Genomic DNA, 19441 nt, shown 5'->3' on the forward strand with positions numbered 1-19441 from the left:
GGAGCAGAGCGGCACAGGAGTCTGGGAGCGGCACAGGAGTCAGGGAGCGGCACAGGAGTCAGGGAGCGGAGCTGCACAGGAGTCAGGGAGCGCCACAGGAGTCAGGGAGCGGCACAGGAGTCAGGGAGCGGAGCTGCACAGGAGTCAGGGAGCGGCACAGGAGTCAGGGAGCGGAGCTGCACAGGAGTCAGGGAGCGGAGAGGCAGTAGAAGACGATGTCAGCGGAGGGAAGACGTTGAGACAGCGGGCGGCGGTGGCTTGGCCGTGGCAGGCGGATACGTCCACTCAGAGCAGGAGCTCAGGAGACGGCAGGGGAGGTACGGGCTGTAACACCGGCGCCGGAAGTCAGACTCCGGTCAACTTGTCTGGATCTCTCCCTTTCGACCTCCCCTCCTGCCTCGGGGTCCCGTCTAAAAAATGGGCCGATCTATGAGCAGTGGGTGGTTCTTTGGACCTGGCCCCTTTGCTAGTATCAGCTGATGTATTATCTGTTTCCCGCAACGGAGCCTGGGACAGCCCCAAAAGTCTGCAGTTTGACCGGACGGTGTTACCAGCCCTGGGAATCTGCTGTGACGTCGCTCCTTTACCAACGGAGCCTGGGACGGCCCCAAGAGTCTACAGAAAAACCGGATGGTGGTGATTATTATATATCACATATGCTTGATTTTATTGCATTTTTGTAAGTGCGTTTTTTACCCCCCTCTCTCCCCCTCCCCCTCATTAAAACTTTTATACGCTATGGGCGTGCGCTCTCTCCTCTTTTTTCCTTTTTATATATATATATATGTATATATATATGTGTGTGTGTGTGTGTACGTAGGTAAATACGTGCGTACATGTGTCACTCTCAGTGTATCTGGCTAGTATCCAGTAAATACAGGCAGACCAGCCTTATCTCTTCTGTAATTAGGTCGCCCAGCAGGCTCCTGGGAAATAAATCTGTGCCCCCCTCCCTCTCATTGCCTAAGATATTCTTCTCCCAGAATCCTCTGCTCCCTCATCCTCCCCAAGATTAGCCGCACGGTGATTAGTCCAGATTAAAGTTTAGCAGTCTGTGCCATGGAGAGAGCATTCCGGACGCCCGCAAGCCGTCTACTGTGAGTTTCATTTCTCTTACTTTATTATGTCAGGTCGCTACGTGGGACTGTCCCGTTAACGCAGGGGTGGGCACAGTACGGTCTGCTGGCCACATCGGGCTCGGAAGATGGTTGTCTGCGGTCCGCCAAAGGTAGAGACTCGCTCCCCGGCAGAGGAGGCAGTAACATAGCGGGAGTCCATCCTGCTGCTGTCTTCAACGCCCACACCACAGTTAGGGGCCAAGACAGAAAGGATAAGAGTGAGGGGGAGAAAGGAGGAGAGAGAATAGAGGGGGTAGTAGAGTGGGGGATAAGAAAGAGAAGGGGGAAGAGTGAGAGGGGGGAGAAGGGTGAGAGAGAGAGGGGGGGGAAGAGTTGGAGAGAAGAGTGAGTGGGACAAGAGGGAGAGGGGACAAGACTGCGAGAGGGGGGAGAAGGGTGCGAGAGGGGGAGAAGGGTGCGAGAGGGGGGAGAAGGGTGCGAGAGGGGGGAAGAAGGGTGCGAGAGGGGGGAAGAAGGGTGCAAGAGGGGGAAAGAAGGGTGCGAGAGGGGGGGAGAGGGGGGACAAGGGGGAGAGAGGGGGGGAGAAGGGTGCGAGAGGGGGGAGAAGGGTGCGAGAGGGGGGAGAAGGGAGGGGTGCGAGAGGGGGGGAGAAGGGTGCGAGAGGGGGGGAGAAGGGTGCGAGAGGGGGGATAGAAGAGTGAGAGGGGAGGGATAGAAGCGTGAGAGGGGAGGAATAGAAGAGTGAGAGGGGAGGAATAGAAGAGTGAGAGGGGAGGGATAGAAGAGTGAGAGGGGAGGGATAAGAGAGAGAGATGGTGAGGATTCAAAGAGAAGAAGGGGTAGAGTGAGAAAGGAGAGTGAGTGAGTGAGCGAGTGAGTGAGTGAGAGAAGGGGATGCAGATTGTGAGGAGGTAAGAGAGAAAGGGGAGATGCAGGTGAGAAGAGCATGTAGAGGAGAAGCTAGAGAGGAGGGGAGCATGTGGGGGAGAAGCATGTGGGGGAGAAGCATGTGGGGGAGGCTGTTGTGGAGGGGAGCATGTGGGGGAGAAGCAGGTGAGGAGGGAGCATGTGGGGAGGCTGTTGAGAAGGGGAGCATGTGGGGGAGAAGCAGGTGAGGAAGGGAGCATGTGGTGGAGAAGCAGGAGAGGAGGGGGGCATGTGGGGGAGAAGCAGGTGAGGAGGGGGGCATGTGGGAGAGAAGCAGGAGAGGAGGGGGGCATGTGGGAGAGAAGCAGGTGAGGAGGGAAGCATGTGGGGGAGAAGCAGGTGAGGAGGGGAGCATGTGGTGGAGAAGCAGGTGAGGAGGGGAGCATGTGGTGGAGAATCAGGAGAGGAGGGGAGCATGTGGTGGAGAATCAGGAGAGGAGGGGAGCATGTGGTGGAGAATCAGGTGACGCGGGAGCATGTGGGGGAGAAGCAGGAGAGGAGGGGGGCATGTGGGGGAGAAGCAGGTGAGGAGGGGGGCATGTGGTGGAGAATCAGGTGACGCGGGAGCATGTGGGGGAGAAGCAGGAGAGGAGGGGGGCATGGGGGGAGAAGCAGGTGAGGAGGGGGGCATGTGGGAGAGAAGCAGGAGAGGAGGGGGGCATGTGGGAGAGAAGCAGGTGAGGAGGGAAGCATGTGGTGGAGAATCAGGTGACGCGGGAGCATGTGAGGGAGAAGCAGGAGAGGAGGGGGGCATATGGGGGAGAAGCAGGTGAGGAGGGGGGCATGTGGGAGAGGCTGTTGTGGAGGGGAGCATGTGGGGGAGAAGCAGGTGAGGAGGGAGCATGTGGGGGAGAAGCAGGAGAGGAGGGGGGCATGTGGGAGAGAAGCAGGTGAGGAGGGAAGCATGTGGGGAAAAGCAGGTGAGGGGAGTATGTGTGGGAGAAGCAAGTGTGGAGGGGAGCATGTGGGGGAGAATCAGGTGAAGAGGGGAGCATGTGGGGGAGAAGCAGGAGAGGAGGGGAGCATGTGGTGGAGAAGCAGGTGAGGAGGGGAGCATGTGGGGGAGAAGCAGGAGAGGAGGGGGCATGTGGGGGAGAAGCAGGAGAGGAGGGGAGCATGTGGGGGAGGAGCAGGTGAGGAGGGGAGCATGTGGGGGAGAAAGAGGAGGGGAGCATGTGGGGGAGAAAGAGGAGGGGGCATGTGGGGGAGAAGCAGGTGAGGAGGGGAGCAGCAGGGGGGGAGAAGCAGGGCATGTGGGGGAGAAGCAGGTGAGGAGGGAAGCATGTGGGGAAAAGCAGGTGAGGAGGGGAGCAGTGGGGGAGTAGCAGGTGAGGAGGGGAGCAGTGGGGAAAAGCAGGTGAGGGGAGTATGTGTGGGAGAAGCAAGTGTGGAGGGGAGCATGTGGGGGAGAATCAGGTGAAGAGGGGAGCATGTGGGGGAGAAGCAGGAGAGGAAGGGAGCATGTGGTGGAGAAGCAGGTGAGGAGGGGAGCATGTGGGGGAGAAGCAGGAGAGGAGGGGGCATGTGGGGGAGAAGCAGGAGAGGAGGGGAGCATGTGGGGGAGGAGCAGGTGAGGAGGGGAGCATGTGGGGGAGAAAGAGGAGGGGGCATGTGGGGGAGAAGCAGGTGAGGAGGGGAGCAGCAGGGGGGGGAGAAGCAGGGCATGTGGGGGAGAAGCAGGTGAGGAGGGAAGCATGTGGGGAAAAGCAGGTGAGGAGGGGAGCAGTGGGGGAGAAGCAGGTGAGGAGGGGAGCAGTGGGGGAGAGCAGGCAAGGGGGTGCAGCACCAAAAGTTTGCGCACCTCTTGCTTTAACCCATAAAACACATCACTGTCATTAGGTCACTTTAGGTCACTTTGCTGTCACTGTCATTAGACACACAGACAGGACGTGTCCCGATCTCTCCGTCTCCGGACACCGGACCATGTTTCACTTCCTCTCACACTGCTGGCGCTGGGTGCAGGTAAAGCAGGAACCAATCAGGTAAGGCTGGCGCAGGGGTCGGTGGTTTCTGTCCTTAACCTATTTGTTGCCAGAGGAGGAATTAACGCAGCGAGCATCCCGCCGGTGCAGCGATCAGGGACGAGCAGCATTTTGGAAATCCCCAAGTCGGCCATCTTTAAAAGACCCGGGGGAAGCCAGATCGGTAATGTTAGCACCACGGGAGTGTGGAGGCCTGGGAGTACCAGATATAATTATCAAGCGACCCACCTAAAACAAGGGCTAGTCTGGAACAACGACCCAGCGTCCTGCTGCTGGTTGGAAATTGAGTCCTTCTGTGTCGCTCCCCTCTCCCTCGGGGCGATTCTCTGGTCCGGAGTGGGAGGGGAGATAATATCGGGCAAGACAGGCCTGGGAGCTATGAGATGCACGTTGAAGATATGGGTGAAAACAAGAACTAGACATAAACTGACATCTTCCCCCTCTGTACTTACACCCATTTTCGGTAACCCTGATTTCCATCCGGGCTGCGTCCCAGGGAACCTTAAAACATTTAGATTGGCCAACATCAGCAGGAGATTTAATAGACAAAGGGACACTTATCCCATTCCTTGCATTACAGGAGAAATACCTTTCCATAAGACTCCCCCTTTTTGGTTATCTCCAGATCAGACACTTTCTCCTAACAATATCCCAAACATCCATGTTTGAAGGTCCAACGTCTTTAGAAAAGATGTGTATGGTGGGCACATACCGGAAGGGTCTGATCGCAGAGATCTACGCGGGGCTAGCACGGTCCATGTGTCCCTTCAACCACAATTACATGATGTAATGGGCTGAAGACCTCAATCTGGATGTAGACAGAGATGACTGGGAGGATATTTGGGAAGCAGCAGCCAAAACTTCTATTTGTACTACTATTAAGGAAATCATAAATAAAATTCTATTTCAATGGTACTTAACCCCGACTAGGCTGAGCCAGATCTTCCCTGGCCTGTCTGACCTCTGCTGGAGCGGGTGTGGCCAGAGAGGAGATCTGGTGGACATGCCCAGGAATCCAGACCTCCTGGAGTATGGTCCGCTCACTGGTTGAGGAGATTGTAGGGGTTGAGGTCCGGATGGAACCGCTGGTAATCCTTCTCGCGAAGCCCATCGAAGATATGGCCTCGTTCATCCTGACTGCGGCTCGCTGCTCAATAGCAGCTAATTGGGAAAAGATTAAACCCCCGTCTAAGCAGATTGTCCTTCGCAGGGTAAGCGAGGTTAAGCTAATGGAATACCTATCGGCGCTCCTGGGACAGAACATCGAACAATTCGATAACGTTTGGGTACAGTGGCCTTATAATTAAAGCGGTTAAAAATGGGACGATTCAGTTGGGCACCGCACCCAGCCCCCCATCTCTCAGTTGGGGTTTATGTCTGGTGAGGGGTTGCCGGCGGGGTGGAGGGGAAGACACTACCCCTCCCCCTTCCTCTTGGCTCTCCCCCGTTCCCACCCCCTCTACCCCCACTCCCCCCTTTCCTGCTCTTTCTCTCTTCCTTCTCTCTCTCTTCGTCTGCCCTTTACATTTCTAGACTAAGGGGCCAGATCAAAGATCCTCCTAAAAATGTGAATCCTCCCCGGACGGGACCAATATAGTGCACTCAAAGCATAGGAGGTTACAAAAGGCAAGGTGCAGGCCGATCGAACCCGATCAACCAACTGTGGGATGTTACGGGTTGTTAAATGTGTGTGATGATTATGTACACGGTGTACGCACGGCCGTGTGATGTGCATGTGCCCCTCTCAGAAAAGCAATACAAGTGTTTGAAATAAAAAATTTTAAAAAAGACCCGGGGGAAATAGTCAAAGAAGAGTGTCACTGTATTGTACTGCACTGGGGAATATGTTGGCGCTATATGTATTTGTGTGTGTGTGTGTGTATATATATATTTATAAAGTGTCCTTCTCTCTGGATGACAGGAGGGTGACGGTTCTGTTTCTGGGTCTGGATAGCGCTGGGAAAAGCTCCGTGATCAGAGTGATACGGAGAGGTGAGGACACGTCAAGAGCGTGTGTGTGTGTGTGTGTCTCTGTGTGTGTGTGTGTGTGTGTGTGTGTGTGTGTGTGTATGTCTGTGTGTGTCTGAATGTTTGTCTGTGGGAATGTGATTCAGTGTGTGTGTTTGTCTGTGGGAATGTGTGTCTGTGGGAATGTTTGTCTGTGGGAATGTTTGTCTGGAAGAATGTTTGTCTGGAAGAATGTTTGTCTGTGGGAATGTTTGTCTGTGGGAATGTTTGTCTGCGTCTCTGTGCGTGTTTCCGTGTGAATGTATGTCTGTGTGCGTGTGTATAGCTCTGTGTGTGTGTGTGTGTGAGTGTATGTCCGTATGAATGTATGTTGGTGTGCGTGTCTGTCTGTGTGTCCGTGTGAGTGTATATCTGTGTGTGTGTGTAAGTCGGTGTGAGTGTAAGTCCGGGGGTGTGTGTCTGTGTGAGTGTACGTCTGTGTGCGTGAGTCTGTGTGATTGTGAGTCTGTGTGATTGTGAGTCTGTGTGATTGTGAGTCTGTGTGAGTGTAAGTGGGTGTGTGAATGTAAGTCTGTGTGTGAATGTAAGTCTGTGTGTGAATGTAAGTCTGTGTGTGAATGTAAGTCTGTGTGTGAATGTAAGTCTGTGTGGGTGTGTGTCTGTGTGTCTGTGTTAATGTAAGTCTGTGTGGGTGTGTAAATGTAAGTCTGTGTATCTGTGTGAATGTAAGTCTGTGTGGGTGTGTCTGTGTGTCTGTGTTAATTTATTTATAAAATGTTTTACCAGGAAGTAATACATTGAGAGTTACCTCTCGTTTTCAAGTATGTCCTGGGCATAGTTAATATGACAAATTATACACGGTTACAAATACAGTTACATAAATGAACAGGGTATACATTATATACAAGACATTGCGTGCACAGTTAGAGATAATATATATTATAGGCGTATGTAACAGTTACAGACCAGATTAAAATGTGAGACAGCCTTAGTTTTGAAAGAACTTAAACTGGTGGTGGATGTGAGAGTCTCGTCCGGTACGTTGTTCCAGTTTTGGGGTGCACGGTAAGAGAAGGAGGAGCGGCCGGATACTTTGTTGAGCCTTGGGACCATGAACAGTCTTTTGGAGTCAGATCTCAGGTGATAAGTGCTGCATGTGGTAGGGGTGAGGAGCTTGTTCAGGTAGACGGGTAGCTTGGCCAAAAAGTATTTGAAGGCAAAACAGGAAAGGTGAACTTTGCTCCTAGACTCGAGTGATGACCCATCTAGTTCTTTGAGCATTTCGCATTGATGTGTGTTGTAGTTGCATTGTAGAACGAAACGACAAATTGAATTGTAGAGGGTGTCGAGCTATATACAGTACTATGTCTCCATAGTCGATAATTGGCATTAGCATCTGCTGTGCAATACGCTTTCTGACCAGCAGGCTTAAGGAGGATTTGTTCCTGTAAAGTACCCCTAGTTTGGCATAGGTCTTGGTTGTCAGGGTATCAATGTGCATTCCGAATTTTAAGTGGGAGTCGAACCATATGCCCAGGTATTTAAAACTAGTGACAGGGGTTAGGGTGGTGTTAGCGTTGGTTCTGATCTGGAGCTCAGTCGCTGGAAGCTTTAAAAATTTAGTCTTGGTCCCAAATACCATTGTTACAGTCTTGTCAGTGTTTAAAAACAGTTTGTTTTGGGAAATCCAGTTTTCGAGTCTCAAAATCAGACTGAAGTATGTGTTGAAGGTCAGAGAGGCTATGGCTGTGTGCATATAGGATTGTGTCATCTGCATACATGTGTATTGAGGCTTCCTTACAAGCTGTGGGAAGATCATTGATGAACACTGAAAAGAGTAGGGGCCCCAGAACAGAGCCTTGCGGGACGCCACAGGTGATATCCAGGGGGTTGGAGTTAGAGCTTGAGATGGACACATGTTGGGATCTACCTGATAGGTAGGAATGAAACCAGTTTAAAGCATGCTTCCCTATTCCAGAGCTCTGGAATAATGTAAGTCTGTAATGTAAGTCTGTGTGGGTGGGTGTCTGTGTGAATGTAAATTTGTGTGGGTGTGTGTCTGTCTGCGTCATCCTCTTCAGCTCTTACTGATCCACCCCTCGATGAAGGCCTCATCAGAGACAATAAATGACCACCCTTTTTATTTTGGGGTGTGTGTGTGTGTGTGTGTGTGTGTGTGTGTGTGTGTGTGTGTGTGTGTGTGTGTGTGTGTGTGTGTGTGTGTGTGTGTGTGTGTGTGTGTGTGTGTGTATATAGTGTCACAATATCTTATGTTAGAGTGGGGGTGCACAAACTTTTCCCCCTGCGCCCCCACTCCTCTGCTCGGCTCCAGCGTAAAATGACGCCACCGGGGTCATGTGATGTCACACACCCCCCAGTTTGCGCGCCCCTGTGTTGGAGAACCTGTTATATATATATATATCTCTCTCCCACTTTCTCTCCCCCACCTATCCCCCTCACTCTCCTCTTTCTCTCTACCCCCAACTCGCTTCCCTCCCCTTAATCTCCCTCTCCCCCCACTCCCTCTCTCTCCAGCCCCCCCCTGTCAGATCACCCCCTCCACAGACCCTCTCCGGACTGACCTGCGTTTGGACCGTTCTGATGTCACCCTCCTGGAACTCCCCGGTGGACACAAGGCTCGGGCTGTCTGGCATCTGCACTACCCCCAGGCTCACGCACTGGTCTTTGTAGTGGATGCCAGTGACCATGAGCGCCTTAAGGAAGTGGCCTCTGTCTTGTCCAGTGTCCTGAGACACCCCCGCATGGCTGGGAAACCCCTCCTGATGTGAGACCGTCTGCACCCTGCCCTCCTCAATCTCTCCTAACACAGCACCCTGCGCTCCCCCCGCCTCTGCTAACACTGCACCTTGCGCTCCCCTCTGTCTCTGCTAACACTGCAACTTGCGCTCCCCTCTGTCTCTGCTAACACTGCACCCTGCGCTCCCCTTTCTCCTTATGCTAACACTGCACAGTGTGCTCCCCACTCCTCGGCTAACACCACCCTACGCTCCCCTCTTCCTCTGCTAACACTGCACCCTGTGCTCCCCCCAATTTCTGCTAACACTGCACCCTGCGCTCCTCTCTCCTTCTGCTAACACTTCTCTTTACTGTGTGACTGCATTGCAGATTAGCCAATAAACAGGACAGAGCCTCTGCTCTCATCCCCAGCGAGGTCATCGAATCGCTGTCACTAGAGACGTTGGTGAACGAAAACAAGACCCTCTGCAGAATTGTATGTCCTGTGTCACTGTGTCACCCTGCGGGGGGAGGGACAAACTCCATATCGCATAGTTTTGCTCTGTCCGTGTCACTATGTCACCCTGCGGGGGGAGGGACAGACGCCATGTCACATAGCCCCCCTCTGTCTATGTCACTGTGTCACTCTGCGGGGGGAGGGACAGACTCCATGTCCCATAGCTCCCCCCTGTCTGTGTCACCCTGCGGGGGAGGTACAGACTCCATGTCCCATAGCTCCCCTCTGTCTGTGTCACTGTGTCACCCTGCGGGGGAGGGACAGACTCCATGTCACATAGCTCCCCTCTGTCTGTGTCACTGTGTCACCCTGCGGGGGAGGGACAGACTCCATGTCACATAACTCCCCTCTGTCTGTGTCACTGTGTCACCCTCCGGGCTGAGAGACCGACTCCATGTCACATAGCTCCCCTCTGTCTGTGTCACTGTGTCACCCTCCGGGCTGAGAGACCGACTCCATGTCACATAGCTCCCCTCTGTCTGTGTCACCCTGCGGGGGAGGGACAGACTCCATGTCCCATAGCTCCCCTCTGTCTGTGTCACTGTGTCACCCTGCGGGGGGGAGGGACAGACTCCATGTCACATAGCTCCCCTCTGTCTGTGTCACTCTGCAGGGGGAGGGACAGACTCCATGTGCCATGGCTATCATTCACCCAGTAGCACAAGCACGCTGCCTAAGGGTCACACTCAAGTCCTCTCCCACATTCTCCTCTCACATTTCCTCCGCAATATTACAAAGATACGCCTTTTCCTCTGTTGCTCAACTGCTAAAACTCTGACTCAGGCCCTCATTCTCTCCCGTCTTGATTACTGTAACCTCCTGCTGTCCGGCCTTCCTGCCTCTCACCTGTCTCCCCTACAATCTATCCTAAACGCTGCTGCCAGAATCACTCTACTCTTTCCGAAATCTGCCTCAGCGTCTCCCCTTATGAAATCCCTCTCCTGGCTTCCGATCAAATCCCGCATCTCACACTCCATTCTCCTCCTCACTTTTAAAGCTTTACACCCTTCTGCCCCTCCTTACATCTCAGCCCTAATTTCTCGTTATGCACTATCCCTACCCTTGCGTTCTGCTCAAGGATGTCTTCTCTCTACCCCCTTTGTATCTAAAGCCCTCTCCCGCCTTAAACCTTTCTCACGGACTGCCCCACACCTCTGGAGTACTCTTCTCCTCAACACCCTCTCTATCCACCTTTAAGACCCACCTAATCTAATTTAGCTATAATTATATTATATATTAATATATAATAGGTCATTAAATTATGATCTCTTAATGGAGGGGAACGTGGAAGCTTCTCTCTCTCCCCCCTCTCCTGTCTTTCTCTAGTTGTGTCTGTCTCTCCGGTCCTCTCTCTAGTTGTCTGTCTCTCTGGTCTTGTATCTAGCTGTGTCTGTCTCTCCAGTCCTGTCTCTGTGGTCCTGTCTCTAGCTGTGCTTGTCTCTCCGTTACTGTCTCTGGCTGTGTCTGTCTCTCCAGTTCTATCCCTACCTGTATCTGTCTCTCCGGTTCTGTCTCTGGCTATGTCGGTCTCTCCGGTTCTGTCTCTGGCTATGTCGGTCTCTCCGGTTCTGGCCTTTGTCCTTAAACAGTCATCTGTAGAGTAGTCGAGTCACTTAGCTCCTCACAGAAGGGAGAAGCCCCATGTCACATCAGTCTCTCTGTCACTGTGTCACCTCTCAGGAGCCATGTTGCGCTGGAACAGATTTCAACTCCCATCACGACTGGTCCATCCTGAAGGGTTTACGCTGGGCCTTACAGTCTGTGACCATCAACTACCCCACCCTGAGTGCTCGTGTGCTGCAAGAGACCGCCGAACAGAGAGACAGTCACCGGCGGAGCATGAGAGCGCCAGGGAGGACACACGGAGACAGGTGACACCTCTCTTCTTACATCCTCATCACACAGTTAGGGTCGCCAGCTGTCCAGTATCGAACCAGACTGTCCTGTATTTAGACAATCCGTCCAGTAAAACATTAGAGGTAATACTGGACATTACGGTATTACCTCTCTGGACATAGTGACAAGACCGGCTTGGGGTGGCCACTGGATTTCCCCGAGCAGGGCTGTTGCTAGGGGGCTGGGCAGCTTCCTCCATCCTCATTGGCTGCTGCTGGGTAATGCAAGCAATCAGGAGGAGGTGTCAGGAGTCTGGGGGTGGGACCAAGGAGAGGAGGAAACAGCATGGAGCAGAGAGAGGACGTGTGTGTGTGTGTGTCTCGAGTGCGTCGCACCTTTCACCATTGTGTCCAGTATTTATGGAGAATCCGCCAGGCAACCCTACACCCAGTATACGTGCAGGAAAATATATGTATAATATATATATATAAACAAAATAATAAGAAGCGCCGGCTCCATAGTTTAAAAAAAAGTACAAACCGTTTGACTATATTATCCGAGGTGAAAGAAATGCAGCTACGTGGACAGAGTGAGCACAGTCATTGGGAGAATGAATCTCATAGTCGCTGTCACTTTTTGATGCACCGGAGCTTGCGCTTCTTATTTCTGCGTTTTTGATCTCGTTTTGGGCGTGCTCCGTCCTACAAAGAAACCGTCTCATCGCCATTTTATTTGGATCTTTTTCCATTGCCGCGTTTGTCTTGTTTTTCCTTTATTCACGGGCGCAGTTTGCATATTCATGGACATTTTGTCATTTTTCTAGTTAAATATTGACATATCCATCTGTGTACATATAGACACACTAATAAGTATTAGTTAAGCCAGGGGTGCGCAAACTGGGGGGCGTGAGATTTTTGGGGGGGGCACGGCAGTTACAGGGGCCCCACGCTCTTCCCCAAGGCATTTAAATGAAATGCCGGGGAGCGCGCGGGGCCTCTGTAACTCACTTACCTTGGCTTCGGGTGACGCGTTGCCATGGCAACACAGCGTTAAATGACGCCACGGGTCACGTGACGTCACATGACACGCTGTGTAATTTGCCGCCGGAACAAATGTAAGGGGGGGTTGGAGAGCAGGCAGGGGGGCTCAGCGCCAAACTTTTTCGCACCCCTGAGTTAAACAACTGTCTATTGTAATATCACTATTCAGCACTGTAACCCACTTGTTTGTTTATTCATATAATGTGTATATATATATATCTAATTATTATTATTGTTGTTATTACATATCTCTGAATGTTGTTATATCACGCTGCGTGTTATTATCTCACTGCGTGTTGTTATACAGCTCTGCGTGTTATTATATCGCTCTGCGTGTTATTATATCGCTCTGCGTGTTATTATGTCAGTCTGAATGTTATTATATTTCTCTGCGTGTTATTATATCTCTCTGCGTGTTATTATATTGCCCTGCGTGTTGTTATATCGCTCTACGTGTTATTATATCTCTCTGCGTTATTATATCTCTCTGCATGTTATTATATCTCTCTGCGTGTTATTATATCTCTCTGCGTGTTATTATATCTCTAAGCGTGTTATTATATCTCTCTGCGTGTTATTATATCTCTCTGCGTGTTATTATATCTCTCTGTGTTTTTATCTCTCTGCGTGTTATTACATCTCTGCGTGTTATATCTCTCTGTGTGTTATTATCACTCTGCGTGTTATTATATCTCTCTGCGTGTTATTATATCTCTCTGCGTGTTATTATATTGCCCTGCGTGTTGTTATATCGCTCTGCGTGTTATTATATTGCGCTGCGTGTTATATCGCTCTGCGTGTTATTATATTGCGCTGTGTGTTGTTATGTTTCTGAATGTTATTATATCTCTCTGCGTGTTATTATATCTCTCTGCTTGTTATTATATCTCTGCATGTTATTATATCTCTCTGCGTGTTATTATATCTCTCAGCGTGTTATTATATCTCTCTGCGTGTTATTATATCTCTCTGCATGTTATTATATATCTCTGCGTGTTATTATATTTCTCTGCGTGTTATTATATTTCTCTGCGTGTTATTATATCGCGCTGCGTGTTATTATATCGCGCTGCGTGTTGTTATATCTCTGCGTGTTATTATATCTCTGCGTGTTATTATATCTCTCTGCGTGTTATTATATCGCGCTGCGTGTTGTTATATCGCTCTGCGTGTTATTATATCTCTGCGTGTTATTATATCTCTGCGTGTTATTATATCGCTCTGCGTGTTATTATATTGCGCTGCGTATTGTTATATCGCTCTGCGTGTTATTATATCGCTCTGCGTGTTATTATATAGCTCTGCGTGTTATTATATCGCTCTGCGTGTTATATTGCGCTGCGTGTTATTATATCGCTCTGCGTGTTATTATATCGCTCTGCGTGTTATTATATCGCTCTGCGTGTTATTATATCGCTCTGCGTGTTATTATATCGCTCTGCGTGTTGTGTTATCGCTCTGCGTGTTCTCATATCGCTCTGCGTGTTATATAGCTCTGCGTGTTCTCATATCACTCTACGTGTTCTCATATTGCTCTGTGTGTTCTCATATCGCTCTGCGTGTTCTCATATTGCTCTGTGTGTTCTCTTATCGCTCTGCGTGTTCTCATATGGCTCTGCGTGTTCTCATATGGCTCTGCGTGTTCTCATATGGCTCTGCGTGTTCTCATATGGCTCTGCGTGTTCTCATATCGCTCTGCGTGTTCTCATATCGCTCTGCGTGTTCTCATATCGCTCTGCGTGTTCTCATATCGCTCCCCGTGTTCTCATATGGCTTTGCGTGTTGTGTTATCGCTCCCCGTGTTCTCATATGGCTCTGCGTATTCTCATATCGCACTGCGTGTTCTCATATCGCTCTGCGTGTTCTCATATCGCTCTGCGTGTTCTCATATCGCTCTGCGTGTCCTCATATCGCTCTGCGTGTTCTCATATCGCTCTGCGTGTTATTATATCGCTCTGCGTGTTATTATATCGCTCTGCGTGTTATATCGCTCTGCGTGTTGTGTTATCGCTCTGCGTGTTCTCATATCGCTCTGCGTGTTCTCATATCGCTCTGCGTGTTCTCATATCGCTCTGCGTGTTATATAGCTCTGCGTGTTCTCATATCACTCTACGTGTTCTCATATTGCTCTGTGTGTTCTCATATCGCTCTGTGTGTTCTCTTATCGCTCTGCGTGTTCTCATATGGCTCTGCGTGTTCTCATATGGCTCTGCGTGTTCTCATATGGCTCTGCGTGTTCTCATATGGCTCTGCGTGTTCTCATATCGCTCTGCGTGTTCTCATATCGCTCTGCGTGTTCTCATATCGCTCTGCGTGTTCTCATATCGCTCTGCGTGTTCTCATATCGCTCCCCGTGTTCTCATATGGCTTTGCGTGTTGTGTTATCGCTCCCCGTGTTCTCATATGGCTCTGCGTATTCTCATATCGCACTGCGTGTTCTCATATCGCTCTGCGTGTTCTCATATCGCTCTGCGTGTTCTCATATCGCTCTGCGTGTCCTCATATCGCTCTGCGTGTTCTCATATCGCTCTGCGTGTTCTCATATCGCTCTGCGTGTTCTCATATCGCTCTGCGTGTTATTATATCGCTCTGCGTGTTATTATATCGCTCTGCGTGTTATTATATCGCTCTGCGTGTTATTTTATCGCTCTGCGTGTTCTCATATCGCTCTGCGTGTTATATAGCTCTGCGTGTTCTCATATCACTCTACGTGTTCTCATATTGCTCTGTGTGTTCTCATATCGCTCTGCGTGTTCTCATATGGCTCTGCGTGTTCTCATATCGCTCCCCGTGTTCTCATATGGCTCTGCGTGTTCTCATATGGCTCTGCGTGTTCTCATATCGCTCTGCGTGTTCTCATATCGCTCTGCGTGTTCTCATATCGCTCCCCGTGTTCTCATATGGCTTTGCGTGTTGTGTTATCACTCCCCGGGTTCTCATATGGCTCTGCGTATTCTCATATCGCACTGCGTGTTCTCATATCGCTCTGCGTGTTCTCATATCGCGCTGCGTGTTCTCATATCGCTCTGCGTGTCCTCATATCGCTCTGCGTGTTCTTCTATCGCTCTGCGTATTCTCATATGGCTCTGCGTGTCCTCATATCGCTCTGCGTGTTCTTCTATCGCTCTGCGTATTCTCATATGGCTCTGCGTGTTCTCATATCGCTCTGCGTGTTCTCATATCGCTCTGCGTGTTCTCATATCGCTCTGCGTGTTCTCATATCGCTCTCCGTGTTCTCATATCGCTCTGCGTGTTCTCATATCGCTCTGCGTGTCCTCATATCGCTCTGCATATTCTCATATCGCTCTGCGTATTCTCATATCGCTCTGCGTGTTCTCATATCGCTCTCCGTGTTCTCATATCGCTCTGCGTGTTCTCATATCGCTCTGCGTGTTCTCATATCGCTCTGCGTATTCTCATATGGCTCTGCGTATTCTCATATGGCTCTGCGTATTCTCATATGGCTCTGCGTGTTCTCATATCGCTCTGCGTGTCCTCATATCGCTGTTGCAATCACGCTGACCCCTCCTCTCCTGTTGCCCTGCAGGGCTTTACCAGGCTTGGAGATGCCTCATGACAGCATCACAAACCTTGTGGAATACAAACCGTTCCTAGGAGTGAAGAAAAGACCCCTAAAACCCATTCAGAATATCCTGACACAGGTAACTTACCCGCTCCCTTTTACCCCCTATAACTCCTCCTATTACCCCATATAACCCCTCCCTATAACTCCCCATATTACCACTCCATATAACTCCTCCTAATACTCCATATAACTCCTCCTATTACTCCATATAACCCCTCCATATAACTCCTCCTATTACCCCATATAACCACTCCATATAACTCCTCCTATTACCCCATATAACCCCTCCCCATAATTCCTCCTATTACCCCATATAACCCCTCCCTATAACTCCTCCTATTACTCCATATAACTCCTCCTATAACCCCATATAACCCCTCCCTATAACTCCTCCTATTACCCCATATAACCCCTCCCTATAACTCCTCCTATTACCCCATATAACCCCTCCCTATAACTCCTCCTATTACCCCATATAACTCCTCCTATTACCCCATATACCCGCTCCTTATAACTCATCCTGGCTATTACCTCTCCTTATAAATCCTCCTATTACCCTATATAACCTTTCCCTCTGGGTTACCCCATATGAGTTTTGTCAATGAGCAGGCGCTGCCTCCTGGTGTTGGGAGGTAAAACTGCACCCGGTCCCGCACACTGCTCCCGGCGCCTGCTTTAATTAAACTTGCAATTCCGGCTCCTCATTATTTATTTAAAAAAAAAATCTTTATACTTCCTTGGGATGTTTATAGTTGGAATAGATAAAAACAGAAAGAGATAGAAAGATAGCTGGGTGAATACACAGATAGATAGGCAAACACGCAGATAGATGGATACACAGATATATAGCCAGACACGCGCACACACACACACACAGATAAGAGTCAGATCGGCAGACACGCAGATAGATAAGAGTTGGATAGATAGACACAGACACGCAGACAGACGCAGACACGCAGATGCAGACACGCAGATAGACGCAGACACACAGACAGACGCAGACACACAGACAGACGCAGACACACAAACAGACGCAGACACACAGACAGACGCAGACACACAGACAGACGCAGACACACAGACAGACACAGACACACAGACAGACGCAGACACACAGACAGACGCAGACACACAGACAGACGCAGACAGACGCAGACACGCAGACAGACGCAGACACGCAGACACGCAGACACACAGACGCAGACAGACAGACGCAGACAGACAGACGCAGACAGACAGACGCAGACAGACGCAGACAGACAGACGCAGACAGACGCAGACAGACAGACGCAGACAGACGCAGACAGACAGATGCAGACACGCAGACAGACAGAGAGATGCAGACACACAGACAGACAAACGCACACACAGACAGACAGACGCAGACACGCAGACAGACGCAGACACACAGACAGACGCAGACACACAGACAGACGCAGACACACAGACAGACGCAGACACACAGACAGACGCAGACACACAGAAAGACGCAGACACACAGACAGACGCAGACACACAGACAGACGCAGAAATGTAGAAACGTGGACACGCAGACATTTAAGAGTTGGCTGGACACAGACATAACGTGTGACCGGTCTCTCCCGACAGACGGGTCACAGTCTGCGCAGCGTGAAGAAGAGAAGGACGAAGGTCAAAGTGAAGGAGTCCGACCTCCCCCAGGAAGCGAAGGAGCAGAAGGGGAAGAAGTGGGGAGTTGGGAAGAATGCTGTCCCGTCTGGGGGAGCCCTGCAGCCACAACGTGGGGGTCAGAGGTCACTCATCCTGCCACAGACACAGCACAGTGACCAGGCAGCTGGTGAGGGTGACACAGACAGAGGGGATCTCCCCCCCCCCCCCCCCGCAGGGTGACACAGTGACACAGAGGAGACTTCCCCGCCCGCAGGGTGACACAGACAGAGGGGAACTATGTGACATGGAGTCTGTCCCTCCCCCCGCAGGGTGACACAGTGACACAGACAGAGGGGGGCTATGTGACATGGAGTCTGTCCCTCCCCCCGCAGGGTGACACAGAGGGGAGCTATGTGATATGGAGTCTGACCCTCCCCCCGCAGGGTGACACAGTGACACAGACAGAAGGGAGCAATGTGACATGGGGTCTGTCCCTCCCCCGCAGGGTGACACAGTGACACAGACAGAGGGGAGCTATGTGATATGGAGTCTGTCCCTCCCCCGCAGGGTGACACAGACAGAGGGGGGCTATGGGACATAGAGTCTGTCCCTCCCCCCGCAGGGTGACACAGTGACACAGACAGAAGGGAGCAATGTGACATGGGGTCTGTCCCTCCCCCCGCAGGGTGACACAGTGACACAGAGAGCCTTGTATATAGTGTGAATTTCTTTCTCGCCAGGCCCCAAGAAGAGTAAGAAGAAGAGGAAAAAAACTGTTCATAAGAATCAGATAAAGTCCCAGGAGGCGGGAGGCAGCACACAGAGCGGGGACACGGGGAACACCTTCGGTGAGAGGGGACCGCGACAGCAGACTTACTATATATATATATATATATATATATATATATATATACCATATGATGAGAGTCGAGTAATGAGACCTCTTCCTGTGTCCAGCTCTCTGCTCTGTGACATGTTGTGTGACCCTGGATTACTGAGACCTCTTCCTGTGTCCCACCCTCTGCTCTGTGACATGTGGTGTGACTCTGGATTACTGAGACCTCTTCCTGTGTCCCACCCTCTGCTCTGTGACATGTGGTGTGACTCTGGATTACTGAGACCTCTTCCTGTGTCCCACCCTCTGCTCTGTGATATGTGGTGCGACTCTGGATTACTGAGACCTCTTCTTGTGTCCCACCCTCTGCTCTGTGACATGTTGTGTGACCCTGGATTACTGAGACCTCATCCTGTGTCCCACCCTCTGCTCTGTGACATGTGGTGTGACTCTGGATTACTGAGACCTCTTCCTGTGTCCCACCCTCTGCTCTGTGACATGTGGTGTGACTCTGGATTACTGAGACCTCTTCCTGTGTCCCACCCTCTGCTCTGTGACATGTGGTGTGACTCTGGATTACTGAGACCTCTTCCTGTGTCCCACCCTCTGCTCTGTGACATGTGGTGTGACTCTGGATTACTGAGACCTCTTCTTGTGTCCCACCCTCTGCTCTGTGACATGTGGTGTGACTCTGGATTACTGAGACCTCTTCTTGTGTCCCACCCTCTGCTCTGTGACATGTGGTGTGACTCTGGATTACTGAGACCTCTTCCTGTGTCCCACTCTCTGCTCTGTGACATGTGGTGTGACTTCTTCTTGTGTGGCAGATCTGTACCGCAGAGCAATGGAGGCGCTGAAACTGAAGCAGGAGCAGCAGAGAGCACGGCTGACCCCGAGCAACCAAGAGGTTAACCCACGCTGCTGAGGCCTGCACTTTAAACCTTGCACCGCCAGCCTCCCACCCTCAAGACCAGCCATCTATCTACATATCCTGTCAGTGGGACCTGAATCACACTACCGTGCTCCCTCCCCTTGGGACTCTGTTCCTCTCTGACTGACACATTAAACACGTCCCTGTCATTAGGTCACTTTGCTCCTATGTGGGACTGGCCCTTTGATGTATATTTATGCTAGTGCTGCAACTGGCTGCATGTATAGATAAAATATTTTTATGAAATATAATTAATTCAGCCATTTTTTTATCTGCATTAAGTTTTTAGGTTACAAATGATGTGTCAACACTTCTGAGAACGAAATAAATCCTAAGAAAACAAAATAAACGCCTTGTAAAAAGTTTGAAAAATAA

General features: G+C 50.8%; 1 protein-coding gene across 6 annotated transcripts; it reads left to right on the forward strand.

Moving 5' to 3' along the window:
* Window positions 1-615: 615 nt before the first annotated feature.
* LOC142475790 (ADP-ribosylation factor-like protein 13B) lies at window positions 616-19441 on the forward strand. 6 transcript variants are annotated; one of them, XM_075581521.1, is made up of 11 exons: window positions 616-636; window positions 1131-1228; window positions 3881-3988; window positions 5910-5980; window positions 8492-8741; window positions 9083-9188; window positions 10890-11080; window positions 15633-15747; window positions 17280-17487; window positions 18041-18148; window positions 18963-19441. In XM_075581521.1, the coding sequence occupies exons 1-11, from the start codon at window positions 631-633 to the stop codon at window positions 19058-19060; spliced, it is 1359 nt and encodes a 452-aa protein (XP_075437636.1). In that variant the 5' UTR covers window positions 616-630; the 3' UTR covers window positions 19061-19441. The 6 variants fall into 6 exon arrangements, with proteins under 6 accessions (XP_075437636.1, XP_075437638.1, XP_075437639.1 ...); XM_075581523.1 differs by lacking the exons at window positions 616-636; window positions 1131-1228 and adding an exon at window positions 961-1097; XM_075581524.1 differs by lacking the exons at window positions 616-636; window positions 1131-1228 and adding an exon at window positions 992-1097 and having other exon boundaries at window positions 3846-3988.

Source organism: Ascaphus truei, unplaced genomic scaffold (assembly GCF_040206685.1).
Source record: "Ascaphus truei isolate aAscTru1 unplaced genomic scaffold, aAscTru1.hap1 HAP1_SCAFFOLD_1384, whole genome shotgun sequence".
Taxonomy (NCBI): Eukaryota; Metazoa; Chordata; class Amphibia; order Anura; family Ascaphidae; genus Ascaphus; species Ascaphus truei.